At 44.5% G+C, this 16,717-nt stretch overlaps 4 protein-coding genes across 4 annotated transcripts; 2 read left to right on the top strand and 2 right to left on the bottom strand.

The window, feature by feature from the left end:
- Nucleotides 1-650: 650 nt before the first annotated feature.
- AOL_s00210g162 (uncharacterized protein) lies at nt 651-4,415 on the top strand (the record flags this gene model as incomplete). Its single annotated transcript, XM_011128964.1, has 7 exons — nt 651-853; nt 941-1,091; nt 1,160-1,696; nt 1,763-2,394; nt 2,450-3,125; nt 3,190-3,347; nt 3,413-4,415. The coding sequence occupies 7 exons, from the start codon at nt 651-653 to the stop codon at nt 4,413-4,415; spliced, it is 3,360 nt and encodes a 1,119-aa protein (XP_011127266.1).
- A 1,323-nt stretch (nt 4,416-5,738) lies between these two features.
- AOL_s00210g161 (uncharacterized protein) lies at nt 5,739-7,748 on the bottom strand (the record flags this gene model as incomplete). Its single annotated transcript, XM_011128963.1, has 4 exons — nt 5,739-7,041; nt 7,107-7,234; nt 7,335-7,371; nt 7,510-7,748. The coding sequence occupies 4 exons, from the start codon at nt 7,746-7,748 to the stop codon at nt 5,739-5,741; spliced, it is 1,707 nt and encodes a 568-aa protein (XP_011127265.1).
- A 3,618-nt stretch (nt 7,749-11,366) lies between these two features.
- On the top strand, nt 11,367-12,808 carry AOL_s00210g160 (uncharacterized protein; the record flags this gene model as incomplete). Its single annotated transcript, XM_011128962.1, has 3 exons — nt 11,367-11,447; nt 11,539-11,970; nt 12,032-12,808. 3 exons carry the CDS (start codon nt 11,367-11,369, stop codon nt 12,806-12,808), a joined length of 1,290 nt encoding a protein of 429 aa, XP_011127264.1.
- A 2,202-nt stretch (nt 12,809-15,010) lies between these two features.
- Nucleotides 15,011-15,702, bottom strand: AOL_s00210g159 (uncharacterized protein; the record flags this gene model as incomplete). The annotated part of the gene is made up of 3 exons (XM_011128961.1): nt 15,011-15,046; nt 15,075-15,142; nt 15,207-15,702. The coding sequence occupies 3 exons, from the start codon at nt 15,700-15,702 to the stop codon at nt 15,011-15,013; spliced, it is 600 nt and encodes a 199-aa protein (XP_011127263.1).
- Between the last annotated feature and the right edge of the window lie 1,015 nt (nt 15,703-16,717).

Genomic DNA, 16,717 nt, shown 5'->3' with positions numbered 1-16,717 from the left:
CCTTGAGGCTACTTCCAGCACTCATAGTATTCCCCGCGAAAATATAGTACCTCCGAGGCAAACGGAATATTACTACTCCACGGATATACTCAATCGACTAGATAATATGTAGAACGGATCGAAACTATGGTTTTCCAATCTATTGCCTCGGGTGGGGGTTCGCAGCTGTGTTTCCTGTATTCCTTGGAAATCGTGTGGTAACAACGGGAACGAGCGAGCTTATTGTCGCACAAAAACACCACACATTGCATTTGCATTTGATATGATGCCGGTATATGAATGCTTGGGGGTTTGAAGAAAAAGAGTGCTGAACATTGATAAATAAACTCCTGTGATATGTATACAAGAAGAGTGCTATTACTCGTATTTTTTTTTTCTAATCCCACTTTTCTTCTCCCCTCTTCTTAGAATTTTCAGCCCAATTCTCATCTTGTTTTGAACTTCTTGCTTTTATTGTCAATATCAACACTTCTTTGATGTTCGGAACATTCGATTCATTCACAAGTAATCGGACCTTGAATTCTAACCACTAAGTCAAGAGAGCTGCAAAAACATACTATCCATTTCTCCTCCTAGAATATCTCCAGAAATACTACAGGAATAGTGGAGAGAATATAACTGGGCCATCTGGTCCAAAATAACGGTCAATTATGACAATAGAAGTAAAATCTCCAAATGGCGATATTCCCGTCAACGGCCAAAACGGAGTGAACGGGAATTCGAACGGCGATATGGATGCCAGCGGAAATGGGCACTCCAACGGTGATACGGAAAACGGGGCTAATGGCACAAATGGCATTCCTAAGAAGAAAATTGTAATTGTCGGCTTAGGCATGGTAGCTGTAGGGTTCATGTAAGTATCTGAGGATCTCGAGAGGGATACATACCCCATAACATTTGCTTGCGACGATATACGACCAAATCTAACTATAAAATTTAGTGAAAAACTAATAAAACTCGATGCCCGCCGACAAGAATACACGATAGTGGTTATCGGTGAAGAACCGCATGTCGCATATAACCGTGTCGGCCTCACAACGTTCTTCGAACACCGAGCGATCGATAAATTATACCTAAATCCCGTATCTTGGGTACGTATACGCAAGCGCTAATATTTCAATAGCTTATTTCAAAAATATCGAGCTAACACGATAGATAGTACGATTCTCACCACCCATCACTAGGCTACCAAATCAATACGAAAGTTGAATCAATCCACCCAGCCGAAAAATACGTAAAAACGTCCTCAGGGGAGACGGTCACCTATGACATCCTCATCCTCGCCACCGGTTCTGATGCCGTCCTTCCAGCAAACACTCCGGGCCACGATTCAACTGGTGTCTTTGTATACCGAAACATTGCAGATTTGGAAAAAATGATACAGTATTCGGCCACTGTAAAGGGCACATTAGGTTGTGTGGTTGGTGGTGGTTTACTCGGACTAGAAGCTGCAAAAGCTTTACTGGATCTCGAGAACTACGGTAAAGTAGGTCTGATTGACCGAAATAGATGGGTTCTATCGAGACAATTGGATAGTGATGCTGGTGGGTTGGTTGTGGAGAAGGTGAGGGAGTTAGGAGTAGATGTGATGCTCGAGAGAAGGGTCAAGCAAATTGAAACGAATGAAGAAGGGAAGGTGCGCGGAGTCACTTTCGAGGATGGGGACTTCGTTGAAGCTAGTACAGTTTGTTTCGCTGTAAGTATTTTCTTATTTAGAAAAAGAGTGCTGAGAGTTTACAACAATGCTAACTTATTGATCTAGATCGGTATCCGATCAAGGGATGAACTAGCTCGAAACGCTGGCTTAGATTGCTACGAAAAGAGCGGTGGCGTAGTCGTCAACGAAAGACTCCAAACCTCCAATCCGGATATATACGCCATTGGCGAGTGTGCAAGCTGGGAAAACCAGACATTCGGGCTCATAGCGCCTGGAATAGAAATGGCCGATATTCTTGCATTCAATCTCACTCAAGCCAAAGCACATACTCAACGGAAATTCAGGCGCCCTGACTTAAGTACGAAACTCAAGTTGCTGGGTGTAGATGTCGCTTCATTTGGTGATTTCTTTGCCGATCGTGATGGTCCGCGAGAGATGCCAGGACGACAAGCCGCTGCTGCGAGAAGAAGAGCTTCAGTTCAAAAGAACGGAAATGGAGCCTCAGTAATTCCGCCATCTGTGAAGGCACTGACTTATAAAGATCCGTTTCAGGGTGTTTATAAGAAGTACTTGTTTACGATAGATGGCAAGTTTCTATTGGGTGGAATGATGATCGGTGACACCAATGACTACATCAAACTAGTCCAGATGGTCAAAACCAAAAAGCAACTTGAAGTGCCGCCAGCAGAGTTTATCCTAGGGAGCCAAAAAAGTGGAGAAGACAACCTCGATGACATGTAAGGTACCCCATCCCAAGATGTAAACAGCCTCTAGATACTGACCTAATTACAGCGACGATGATACCCAAATATGCTCCTGTCACAATGTCACAAAAGGTGACGTAGTCACTCACACCAAAAACGGAACATGCAAATCCATCGGTGACGTCAAATCCTGTACAAAGGCCGGCACAGGATGCGGTGGTTGTATGCCTCTCGTGACTTCAATATTCAACGCTACTATGAAATCTATGGGAGCAGAAATTTCAAACCATCTATGTCCTCACTTCGCCTACTCCCGCGCCGATATGTATAACATCATCTCCGTCAAGAAACTCAAAACTTTTCCGGATGTTATGAAAGAATATGGAAAATTTCCTGATTCCGTTGGATGCGAAGCTTGCAAACCTACGATAGGAAGTATCCTCGCCTCTTTATATAACAGACATGTAATGGATAAGGACCTACATGCAGTTCAAGACACGAACGACAGGTTCTTGGCCAATATCCAGCGGAATGGAACCTTCAGTGTGGTTCCAAGAGTCATGGGCGGAGAGATTACTGCAGATAGATTGATTACTATCGGTATGGTCGCAAAGAAGTACGGGTTATATTGCAAAATTACTGGAGGGCAGAGAATAGATATGTTCGGAGCCAAAAAAGGAGATTTGTTGAATATCTGGCAAGAGTTGGTAGATGCAGGAATGGAGAGCGGACACGCTTATGCGAAGAGCTTAAGAACCGTGAAGGTAATTAATTCACAGGCATTATTCCTATGAAATTGAATGATCTCGCTAATGGGAAGAAACATAGAGCTGCGTAGGAACTACGTGGTGTCGTTTTGGCATTGGCGATAGCGTGGGTATGGCCGTTAGACTTGAAGAGAGGTATAAAAGCATTCGTGCCCCACACAAGATCAAAGGCGCGGTCTCCGGTTGTGTGCGCGAGTGTGCGGAGGCTCAGAATAAAGAGTATGAATCACTTCTCCATGGTATTTTTGAATATTTCCGTCAACTCACACGATTTACCTTTCTAGCTTCGGACTCATCGCTACCGAAAAGGGCTTCAACGTTTTCATTGCCGGTAACGGTGGTGCAAAGCCCAAACACTCCGAACTTCTAGCCAAAGATGTTCCACCGGATGAAGTCATCCCACTCATCGACCGTTATTTAATGTTCTATATCCGCACAGCCGACAAACTCCAACGTACGGCGCGTTGGTTAGAAAACCTACCAGGAGGGATGAAATACCTCCGCGAGGTAATAATCGAGGACAAACTAAGCATCTGCAGCGAGTTAGAAAATCAAATGCAAGAGCTCGTTGATAGCTTCTTCTGCGAATGGAAAGAAGCTATTAACAACCCTGAGAAACGGAAGATGTTTCAACAGTTTGCCAATACAACAGATAGGCAAGAAACAATGGAGGTTATCCAAGAGCGAGAACAAGAAAGACCAACATACTGGGCTTCAGACTCTGCAAAATACGACTTTAAAGGGCATAAATGGAGTACCTTGGCCTGGCAGCCTATTATCGAAGCCAAGCACTTCGAAGGCGATAACAGCGCTAATGTTAAGCGCGGGGAGACACAACTAGCTGTCTTTAAGATTAAGGGCAAGTACTACGCATCACAGCAAATGTGTCCCCATAAAAGGTCATTCGTCTTATCGGACGGCCTGATCGGTGACGACGCAAGTGGCAAACTATGGGTATCCTGTCCGAATCACAAAAGAAACTTTGAGTTAAATGGCACAGAAGCAGGGAAATGTGCCAATGATGATGAGATTAATATCGCTGTATTTGAAGCAGAGGAAAGGGAAGATGGATGGATTTACTTGAGATTGCCCCCGGTAGAGGAGCTCGATGGTGTTCTGGCCACTGGAAAATGGATCGTAAGGAAGGACGAGGCGAAGCAACCCTTTGAGAAAATGGATGGTTACCTCAAAGGAAGGACGAGTAAAAAGCCAAGAGATAGGACAATAATGAAAACGCAGGAACCGGTGATGGTTGGGGGATGTGGAGGACCAGGGTTAGATTGGTAAAAAGAATTGTCTTGCGGTGCGTTTATCGAGATTAACAATGCCTACTTTGATATCGGCTTAGCGGGTTTTCAGCATCTGTTGGACTTTTATTGCAATGTACAAATAAAGTATAGGAATTTCTTTAGCACGGATTGACCTTCAATCTAGATGTTACCCAAAGATCTTGTCAATCACTTGGTACTTTAGCAGCCTTATAACCAAGGCTCATTGGCTTTCTTGGGCCGCACGGATGATAGTAACACGCATCAACATCTATACGTACCGGGAAAGTAAGCATCTTCAGACCTTTCTGGAAGGTATCGGAAACCTGGTTAGAGACGGGATAGCACGCTCGGAACTTGGCGAGAGGGCAAAAACCAGAAGCTAGAAGGGTTTGTGGGCCGCGGATCATGGGAACCCGAAAATCTAGCGTTCTAGTTGACCATAGGGCAGCTGTCAAGACACGAGTTCCGCACCACCCAAGGTAGAGGAAGGACCCATAAATCAGGTTATCATTCCAAGGGCTTGTCGGAGCTGAATACGAGGAAGGCGAAAGTTTCAAGCAAGGGTGGTTATGCCAAATAGTAGGATTTGTTGAAGTCAAGTGCCTTTTGACTGAGACTTCAAATTCCCAAAAGAAGGATTTGACCTTATCATTAATATTGTAATCCTCCCCATGGTGTCGTAAATACTTGGTATTCCCTGAACCCTGTTGTTAAACCGTAAGAATGTCTGCCTACGACCTTCCCCATCAATCAATGGAGTATGACAGGGATTAGAGTCATGACCGAAAGATAGCGAAGAAAGAAAAAAAGGAATGTCAGGTGGGTCCCGGCCTTCTAGCTGCCACGATTGCATCGCTTTTCTCGGATGCAACCTAAACTAGCAGAAACGAACGAAAAGAGCCCGCCGCCTAAATCTTATTCTAATTCTTATTTCTTAAATTGTGGGGACAAATCGCGAGATAGGTGCATGAAGCATGCATTTTGAGGTGGTTAAAATATCACGAGAAATGTGTTGGCTTTCTATCAACCAGTGTTGATCATGAAGTGTGGAACGGGCGCTGAAGCCGGAGCTAGTACTTGCTCAGGTGAGGCAGAAATACGTACTATCAATGAGACGGGAATCAACTGAATAGATATCTTCAAGATACAATGTACATAAATTAGGTTAAAAAAAGAGATTCATGATATTTCGCTAGTAGACATTATGCGACAAAGACCATATATAATAGCTTCAAAACAAGTGCAATCGTGGGAATCTAGATATATATCGTGAATTCGATACTGAAATAAGAACCCTTCCGAATATCCCTTCAAACAACCTTCTTTGTTGCTTATGCATTTAGAAGAGCCACGAGACAAATGTTCTATAGAACCAGCCACCGTCCTTCACACCTGAAGCCTTCTTCTCCGCGTCCCTAATCTTCCACATCTCCTCATCTCTGTCGATAGCGTCCTTGCCGCTCCAGAGATCGGCCTCTTCGGGCTTAACACCTTCAGTCTTCTTGACGAACTTGTAGCCGAAGATCATGATAAGGTAGAGTGGAATACCAAGATATCCGGTAATGAAAGTCTTGAACTTGAAACCACCAACGAAGACGTCGAAGTTCTTTGTAAGAGCGATTAAGATACAGAAGAAGAGAGCAAAGTATGTACCAGCAACGCCGAATGGAGCTCTGTATGCCAAAGTCTTTGGGTCGACTCCTTGTGCATTTCGTGCGCGGACGAAGTAGACGTGAGACACGAGAATGGAGATCCAAGTGAGGAGACCGAAAATAGTGACGAGGTTAACGAAATATCCGAAAACAGTCTTGGAGTCGCTGGAAACGTTCATGAAAGCGAGGCAGCAGAAGAGAGCGGAAAGACCAAGAGAGTAGTATGGGACACCACGAGCATCGGTCTTGGCGAGGATAGCGGGAGCATGACCTTTCAATGCGAGACCGTGGATGGTACGGGAGGCGATGTAAAGATCGGAGTTGGAAGCAGAGAAGACGAAGATGAGAATACAAGCGTTCAAGAAACCTGGAAGGACGTTAATTCCCGATACACGGATAGCAGCGACGAATGGAGAGGCGGCAGCGGAGTTGTATGATTGCTTAGTAGCCTTGACAAGCTCATTATCGTCATATGCGATAATCATACCCAAGAGGAGGACAGAGAAGCAGTAGAAGAAAAGGATACGATAAAAAGTGAGCTTAATCGCGCGTGGGATAGTCTTTCGTGGATTTTCGGCTTCACCGACTGTGACACCGACAAGCTCGGTTCCGAGGTAGGCGAACACGGCGTTAACCATAGTAGACCAGAATCCGAGGAACTGACCGAGGGAGCCGGTAGTGAGATAGGGTGCGAAAGCACCAGGCTTCTTCCAATATCTAAATCCTTTTCTGTCGTGATCTGGACCTCCACCAAGAGCGAGGATCAAAGAGAGCAGGATTAAGCCGCAGATAACAAGAACTTTGATAGAGGAAAGCCAGAACTCGAATTCTCCGAAAAACTTGATACCGAAATAATTGATTGCGACAATTACTACCAAGAAGATCGCTATAAAAACTCCAGGATTGACTTTCGTCGCAGGTAGCCAGAATTGTATCACAAGAGCAGCTGCTGTCAGTTGATTCGGTGTCGTGATGATGTATTTGAACCAACTATGGTAATAATTCCAGTTAGTACCTTTTCTCCTTTATTCTACTTAATCCGTGAGTATACGTACTAAGTGTAACCGAGCGAAAAACCAAGAGCGGGATCGACAAATCGAGTAGCATAAACAGAGAAACCACCAGCGGCTGGGAGCCATGCTGCCATTTCACCCAGAGCTGCCATAACCAAGAAGACAATGAACTATATTAACTCGTTAGCTTCAAACTTTTCTCCATTTTCATTTAGCAGCCCAGGGTCTGGGAGGCCAATGGCGCCCGCAGTTTTGGGATGTAAGACTTACACCAACGAAAGTATAGGCAATCATCAGAGAACCCGGTCTAAATAAGCGTTTCGAAAAGCATGTCAGCAACCTTTTTCAAGCTCAAATTACCGATGAGTAGTGTCTCCGGGTCTCGCCACAGTCAAAACTCAAAGGTTAAAATAGGAAGCTTAAATTGCAGAGAATCTATACATACCCAGCCTTAGCCAAAGCAGAACCTGTTCCGATAATAAGACCTGTGCCGATAGCGCCACCGATGGCAATCATAGTAACCTGTCGTGACCTTAGGCCACGATGTAACGAATGACCAACATCTTCGGGATCAGAAAGAATCTGCTCCTCTGGTGTCATACCGCCTGGAGAAGTCGAGCCTTTACGGTCGACTATTATGTCGCCGCCTTTGCTCTCTTCATCGTGTCGTCCGAGAACCGCCATTGTGGAGAATATTCGAAAGACGAATTATTCGATGATTGGAGATATATTAACCCTAGTTATCCTTCTTGGGCTTTATGGAATGAACTTGTAACCCCGCAAGAATGAGGCAGTAATGCGCATATATGCAAGCAACGCAAATGTGCAGTTACAAGGCTATCAAAATATCACAGCGTCGAAAGTAAACTCGATCGGTCGTGGATATATATAGATAAAGAAGAGGGAGATCTTCGAGAATGAGGGGAAGCCTGAGAAGGGAAGAAAGAGGAATCCGGGAAAGGTTCCAAAGCTGCCTCTTTAAACAAATTCTGGACCTGTCGGGGACCTGCCTAGAAATCTGCGACAGGTTGTTGGATACGTGTGTACCCGATATCTCTAGAACCAAGGACCCTAGCATTGTATGGCCACTGATAGGCAAGGTGCACCCACTCTGTATTGCATGGTTTATTTCGGTGTCACACATGTTAGAATGCATGGTGGTACCCTCCGCCGCCTGCTCATCTTTTCTGTCAGATAGGTACAGAAGGCGTCGATTGACGGAAAAAGTAATTCATCCTCCACAGCCCTGTAATTCTAGTTTTCGCAATTGCGGCAGGACGATAGGATTTTCCTGTATAGGTTGTATTGAAGGTTAGTGGTGTTGGGCGGATGTAAAACCTTACCAAGTCTAGGAAAGGGACCAATAGGGCCAATACAAAGAAACTATGCCGTTGTCTCTTGTCGACTGATAAAAGCTGGGGAAAAACAATCGAGCGAGGGAAAACTAATCATACAAGCTTACCCCAGTGTCTCGTTCGTCCAAGACGCCATGTTAACCCGTTCAAAAAGCAAAAACGCACATATCGTGTGCCTATAATTTGCATGCAAAATGGTATGCCTCGAACGCATATCTCAGCTTGTTTCCTTTTTTCTGCGGTCGAATCAGGCAACCGGCAGCTGCGCATTTCTGGTAGCTTTTCGGTCAACCCATTTTTGACGAATTGGGGGCAATAGGTTGTTGGAGGTTTTGAATTGAGCCCTGTTGAAGGATAGCCATCTTGGCTTTTCAGGCAACATGCTTTTCCAGACTTGGCTCTCGTCGCTCATGCATGAGACCGTCTTATGTCTTGATCATGACCGATATTTAAGACTTGACTGATACAACCTTATAAGCTCGTCGAAAATAGGAAACTTTGGTATCTCACGGGTATATCTCCAAAAAAGATTCAATCTTGGAAGACTTGGTAGATGCAGCCTGATGCTCGAATTTTTTTAAGATTCTTCTTGTCATGAGGCCAAGAGAAGGCTTCTCGTATGGGATGCATAGACTTCACGACACCTCTTTACTTTATGCCTTGTTTATCTATGGAGTTTCTCGAGTCCGTGAGGCAGCGCCCCACAGAATATCGCGCAATTTTGTTATCGTTACAAGAAGCATTGAAGTTTATCGCGGTATACATCCCAGCCTTCCAAAGAGCCCCAACGGAGTTAGTATAGTGCGCGTGGCGCCTAAATTTTTGGAAAACTGGCCGACGAGCACAACATCACGAATCGCCCGGCGACATATCAAGGTCATACATTAGCTATTAGCTCATCAATTCTATCCAAGCCGTTGGAAGGAGTTCTTGTCTTTGACGTGTAACGGAAAGCGCTCTACCGCTAATTTATTACATTGTTCTTGTATGACCCTCGTGAGAAGGCAAAGAATGTTCCATCTTACGAAAAAATACATTTTTGTTCCTTTCCCGTTCAGAAGAAATTTCCGGATCTCTTGGTGCTTGCCATGAATCGGCTACACCTGTCGAGTGTGGACAAAACGCCACTCCCGCTCTGGGTTTTTGACGAGTCTGCATTTTGTTTTTTGGCATGGCGGACGCAATTTCGGAGGCACACGACCTCTTCTGTACTACTCGGAAAATACCGGCTTTGCGTGTCTGCCCAGCCCCGATGCAACATGTCAGTCTGTATTATGGAATTCCTTGGGCCCGAAGCCTCGTTAGCTAAGCTATCAACTTGGCTTCGAACCAGGGTCTCTGTAGCTATAGCTTAGCAGTTGTCAACGTTATGAAATTCTCCGAGTAGGTAGATATGGTGGACCAATTTGTAAACACCATCGAACACTGGTTGGAGGATTTCGAAGAATGTCGGAAGCCTTATTGGTTCGCCGGTTCGGATAGGAATTATCTCAACCCAAACGTTTGATAGTCGCTAGGTAGCCGCGACAAAAGGTCATCTAACCTCAAGGGTCATATCAAATCCTTCAAATAAGGTAAATATCGACAAAGATAAAAATAATCAACGTTGGGCTCGAATATGTAAGGTGCTTTCCCAGGAAATTTGGGAAAACTATTTGGAAAACTTTTTAAAACAACACAAAATCGATCTCCGTTAGGCACAAAACCAAATTTAGAGCCTCCTTGCGCCCCCACGCCGACGCCCCAATCCATGTTCACCCAGATTACCTGTAAATGGGATATACCCACAGTGTGAATGGCGAAAGGGAACTTCGATGGGGGAATTTGGTGGGAACCCATTGGTTTAAAAGGTAAATCTACTATTTGAACACTCCAATGCACTGAATTAAATTCCTCGCTCAAGCCGAAAAAGCGCCCTAAACTTTGTTAATACATTACTCATCAACCACAGGCAAACTTGTACGGGTTCGCTGACAAATTGGAATATTCCACCGCGGTAGAAACTCAAGCCTGCATCCAACCTAACTTTTTCAGGGAAACCATTAGGTTGTCGCGGATTCGCCCGTGGAATAAGAAGTATGCGGAAATAATGCAAAAAAAAGAGGGTTCCTTGAATCCTCAAGCTACTAGTAAGTCTAATGCGCCGATGACGTCGGGTCTCTGGCTTCGAGTATCTTCCTTCGGTTGCAATGTACGGGCGCTTGCGTGTTCAAGTCTTCCAAATGGCCTGACGCCAGTGAGCAAACGGAATATTAAGGCCCGTTTGACATCCGAAATGCTACTTTACCACATATTTTCAAGCTTTGAAGCAAGGTTTAGGCTTCTTCGGCTGAACCCTTTACAGAATACCGTCCCTTTTTGAGCGTTAGTAATACATCGTACGAGCCGAGGGGAATTCTTTTCGACCCAAAACACCAAAAACTGCTTGGTGTCTACACGCCAAAGCACGTAATTCGGAAGAGCTCGTAGCATTAGTAATGTACCGGATGAAGCGTTTTCTCTCCCTTCTACTCAGCTTAGAAGATACTACCAGTTGCTGCATATTTTTCTGTGCCCAATGCATATACCTTAAGTAATCAGTACTATCGGTAACGCTTGCGGATTGCCTTCCGAAAGTAATTGTATAAATTCGGGCTATGGCGTCTTCGTCGGATGTTCCTCTTATCTTAAAACCGCAGTGTCCTACTCAATTAGCAAGTTTATTCGATCCTAATCTTCTTAATAAGTTTAATTGAGTATTTGGCTTTATTCTTTTACATATCGCAGCATTACTTGATATCGCATTCCACGCCAATATCTTTTAGCTTAGTCGAATCGAGTTTGTGATTGTCAATTGTCTCCGCTTCGCAACCGACACCTAAACCCTGACCTCAAGGCCCCCACCAACCGAACCCCGCAAAACCCAAAAAATCCTTTGCAACACACAAAACACGCCAAATCCAACATCATGACAATCCAGGCTACAACTGAAGGCTCTAGCTCTGCAAATCCCGAATGGCCTGACATTATCAATGTCCCTGCTGAAGGAGTATGTCCACCCCTTAAACTAGCCGCACATTACCTAAGCCCCTGTCCCTTTTTTTTGCAGCCTGAGACTAAAACAGATCCTTTGAATTTAGATCCCCTACTTCAGTCCAGCCCAGATCCCCGCCGCCGGTACCGCTATACCCAATGGCCAAGTTATTCCAAAACTCTTCCAACCGCTCACTATCCGCGGCGTAACTTTCCAAAACCGTATTTGGGTCTCGCCGATGTGCCAGTATTCCGCACAAGATGGACATTTGACTGATTGGCATATCGCCCATCTCGGCGGTATCTTATCTCGTGGTCCGGCTTTAACCATGATCGAAGCTACTGGTGTGGTTCCTGAAGGCAGAATCTCTCCTGATGATTCTGGATTATGGAAGGATAGCCAAATTGAACCCTTGAAGCGAGTTGTGGATTTTGCGCACTCGCAGAATCAGAAGATTGGTATTCAATTGGCACACGCTGGAAGGAAAGCTAGTACCGTACCACCATGGTTGAGCCGAAAGGCCATTGCTAATGAAAATGTATTGTTCCGACACCTACCATTGTCTCTCTAAAACAAAATTAGCTAATATGATACCACAGGTCGGTGGCTGGCCTAACAATGTCAAGGGAGCCTCGCCAGTCCCCTTCGACGTCGGAAACCCGATTCCTCACGAATTAACCATCCAGGAGATCGAAGAACTCAAGGAGGCATGGGGTGCTGCCACTCGTCGTGCTGTTGCCGCCGGAATCGATGTTGTCGAAGTCCATGCTGCTCACGGTTACCTCCTTCACTCGTTTTATTCCCCAGCCTCCAACTTCAGAACCGATAAATATGGCGGTAGCTTCGAGAATCGTATTCGTTTACTCGAAGAAATCATCGATGTAACCAAGGCCAATGCAAAGCCCGAGACATTGATTTTCGTCAGATTTACAGGATCTGACTGGCTTGAGTACGACACTTCGATCGAATCGTGGAAAACTGAAGATGCAGTTAGACTCGCTCAAGTCCTAGCACGAGGCGGAAAAGTCGACCTCTTCGATGTCTCTTCAGCCGCAAACTCGCCAAAGCAGCAAATCAAGAGCGGTCCAGGCTACCAACGTGTTTTCTCGAAGGCGATCAAGCAGGGCCTTAAGGCAGAGGGTCTAGATGTGGCAACCAGTACCGTCGGCTTGATTAACACTGGAACACTAGCCAACCAGATTTTGGATGAAGGCGATGCAGATGTCATCTTTGTCGGTAGACCGTTCCAGAAGAACCCTGCACTGGTTTGGTCGTGGGCTCAAGAACTTGGCTTGGAAGTTAGAGCAGCGAACCAGATCGGGTGGGGCTACGGACAGAAGATTGGAGGCGGTATTAGGCACCATAGTACACTATAAATGGCGATATCATGATGCCTTGTCGGGTACTTTGACAAAACGGATAGAAAGTACTTTTTATATGTGGCTTGATAGATAGGGGTCTTTAGCTAGCGTTCCCTTAGACTTAATTGACGATGATTGAGCATGTTTTGTTCCGATATCACGGAATTATAGGTGCCTGGTGTTCGTATATCCTTTCACCCGGATCAGGCATATCTCTGTAGAGCTAGACGCTGTATCTACAATTTCTCTAAATTTATAATAAAAAAAGAAAAGAAACTCGATGAAGCTGTTCTTCTATCATAAGATATGAATACGAGATGCCTCAAAATCCTCTCTGTCGAGCTATAGTTTAGTCAAAGCATACTCGCATGTATGTCAATTTAAGCGGGGTGGGTCAAATGCAGCCTCAACCCCAGCTAGCTCCGGAGGTGGGCTAGGTAGCCAAAGTCGACGAGACAACGGCCACTTTATGTTGTGTGAAAACCCACATCACACGAGCAAATACTATATACAACTTCCAGCGATAAGCAACTAAAGCTCCAGGCCCCATTTTTTTCGCCCCCGTCTGGGGAAAGCGAATGTATGAATTCGAAAATACGAAGTGGAGCTTTAGATTTTCTGCCTATGCATTTTTAAGCGAGATGGTTGCTTTTGCATTAACTAACATGTAGGGAATCCACGAAAGCTATCTAGTTTGTTTTCGGTAAGATTTTAGAGTCGGGTAGCTATAGAGGACCCGCATAGTTGCCTCCCTTGAGATATGCATATTTGAACTTTAAAGTCTTAAGGCGTGTCTGCCTTTCTGCAGTCGAGTAGTTGGTAAGAGCTAAACTAATTATAAACCTCGGGATATGCCGAAGGTTGAATTTGTGCAAGTCCCATAAGCAAAGAATGGATTAGTTCAAACCCCGATCAAGCCACAATACGTATACGTATATACTTTACCAAAGAATTACTCAATGGAGTTTCAAAAACTTTGCGCATCCATCCAGACTTTTCAAATCAGACTCTTTGACAGTATTTTTAGGCGATATTAATGCATTTTGAGAATATGTACTAAAATTCGAATTTTCAGAGTTTACAAAGGGCACCATGGGCGAACTATTGTTACTTAGCGTATCAGTAGGGCGGCTCGCACCCCTTTCGCCGATGCGGCTTCGCCATCTGCATAGCAAGATCAATTGCTTCTCGAGGGCAGAATCTATTCCATTGGCTTCCCACCTATCTGGGTTGTATTGCGGAGGACAATCCTCCAATAGTTGTCATGAGACTCTTCAATATCGTGCAGTCCTCGACACCTTGTAACTGCTGCCTTCAGATCCACTAGTGTGCCAACCTCGCACAAGATTTGAATCCGTAATTCGACGGGAATGGTATCAAGGTTCGCCATTTCTATTTGCTCGGATAACATCTTGCGGTCTTGCGGATACTAATTTTTGTCCTCGAGACCAAAGGGGTTTGAAGTTCTAGAAGACTAGCTCCAACAAAATATGTGTAGGTAGCCTAATTGCATTAAATGGGTTTATAGTTCTGGGTAGTCTAGTTGTTTTGGGTAAAGATGAGATTTACGGATGGGCCATAGGATGAAATGTGGTTTTGAGATAGAAAGTTGATTTTTCCAGGTTGATAAATTCTTAAATGAGACCATTCAAGCTGTTCGCCGTAGTGATTTTCAGGGCGCTGCTATCTCGGGATCGTTGAACCGGTAAAATTGCTATCAAACTTTAGGAGCCATTTGGCCAGTCTTTTTGTAGCTGTACACCCAGCTTTTCTGATATACGTGCGACTTATTGATCTTTTATCTAAAAATTAATGGTAACTTGAACGTACGGCGATGAAAGAAGAGCAATGCATAAGCAACTTAGCACTACCAAGAGTATTAAGGCCGATGTGAACAGTCCCACCCGGGCTCACATCCTGTGCAATTCACCCCCTTAAATTCCTTTCTCCAAGAAATAGATTTTTCAGCAAGCTCACTTTCCGTCAAATAGTGCGTGGCGGAATTATAACCCCACTTCAAAAGCCTTTCATCGTCCCAAAATACAATTTTAATATCGAGGCCTGGTTGGACCCATGGAGCTTCCTCTTGGACACAAATAGCCTCGGGACTCTTCCAAAATCGCTGTCGTCTTAGAGTTTCTGTTGAAGATTCTCTGTAATAATTGATCAAGGACGTAAAGCAATGTAGCAGTTGATGTTCGTCCCGTGGATAGCGGTTCATGAGTGTGGGGTGTAGAAGGCATGGTACAAGTCCTAGAGTCCGTTGATCGGGACGATATACGATTAGGTTCTTGATGCCCTGGAGTCCAAAGTTCATCATGACTATATTAGGCACCCCGATCTTGAAATCTAGTTTCGCTCTCATTTAGCTATTTTCAATACCGATCCGCATCACCTGGATGTAGAAACTTACAACGAGTGAGGCAAGGAGAAATCCGTGTAATGTCAACCAGAACTTCTTTGTCCATAGCCTTTAACCTGAGCGGCCCTATTTCAGTTATTCTTGCTCGGAGGAAGGTGTAAACACCTAATCTAATAGCAGCATCCTGTGCACTACACCTCAAATCGACAGGGGTACCGAATATAGAAGTCGCGGTTTCTAACATATAAGGGTTAATATTCAATGCATCGTATGGAATTTCCATCCAGAGCCAAAGTGCACAGAATGCATTATCGATTCGGTTTATCTCTGTTGCTGTAGGAGGTGTTTCTTCTGGCCTTTTACGCCAATGGTGCTTGATGAATCGCAGCGAGAACCATCGAATCGTTCTTCTGATGTTCGATATTTGGGGTATGTGCGATAGCATTTGTTCTCTTCCGTGAGGTTGGAATTTGATATTACTTGTTGTAACATTTTCCGAATCTGCTTCACCTGGATCCTGCGAGGGCTGAAAGATGTCAATATGCATATTGGAACCTCATTGCTAGACAAATTACTGAATGGCAAGAAGCATATAAGCTGAGCTGAAGTGATAAAATATATTCCTACCGGTAACTTTCTCTGAAAGTGGAAACGAAGCGAGTTCCATAACCCAGTAAGTTCTGGAGTCAAGTTCTCTCTAGTCTCATTATCGAAAACTTCCGTTCGAATTGCCCTGAAGGATTTTATCGAGCGAAAGGTAGAGCAAGTTCGAGACAACGCTATGAAATCTGCCACCGAACTAAGAGAGCTAGCGATCTCGAGCTTGATATCTAAAGGGATGTTCGTTAGAGTTAAAGCAGCCATATTGAATTGGTAAAGCCCGATGGTTTGGGTAGTTCTTGTACGATTGTGATGAACTAGATCAAATGGTAAGAGAGGTAGTATACGTATATGTTGAAAGGTATCTTCGATGAGACTTACTTTGGTAGCTTACCTATTTTAACCCACAGAACCGTCGCCATATGTGAGGCCACGCAACTGCTTCGTGCTTGCTGACGCTTAAATACATCCATATTTCGTCGTTTGGGGCCTCATGTGAGTGTGTACCCTGTTAACTAGCAACGGTTGGAAAGCGTTTTGGGTCAGATAGAAACGGACATGATACCTGGTTTGACAAGCTAACGGGTTAGATATCGTTAAATCAAAAGTTTAGTTGACATACGGCCCACGTCTCTATTCTATAGCCCCCTCTAGACCACCTTGGCTAGTAGTCTTGTATTAAACTTGACTAGGGTATATAGGTAAGTAACTCATCCTTATATTTATGGTTTGCAGATGCCAGTCTTGCCATGTCATAACGATGTTAATACGTTGCAGTACCATGTTTATTGATAACCTTCCTTCGGACTGGGGTCTAGTGACTGTAGATTCGACTGTCACTGCAGGGTATCAGCTTTGGATACATAGTAGGCATACTCCGGTGCATATGTCAAGTTAAGTAATTTAATCAGGTTAACAACTCCATGTAATAATCTTATTAAAGATGTTAACATGCAGGATGT

Source organism: Orbilia oligospora (assembly GCF_000225545.1).
Source record: "Orbilia oligospora ATCC 24927 unplaced genomic scaffold scaffold00210, whole genome shotgun sequence".
NCBI lineage: Eukaryota > Fungi > Ascomycota > Orbiliomycetes > Orbiliales > Orbiliaceae > Orbilia > Orbilia oligospora.
Note: the sequence above shows the minus strand (reverse complement) of the source record. Positions and strands in the feature narration are given on the sequence as shown.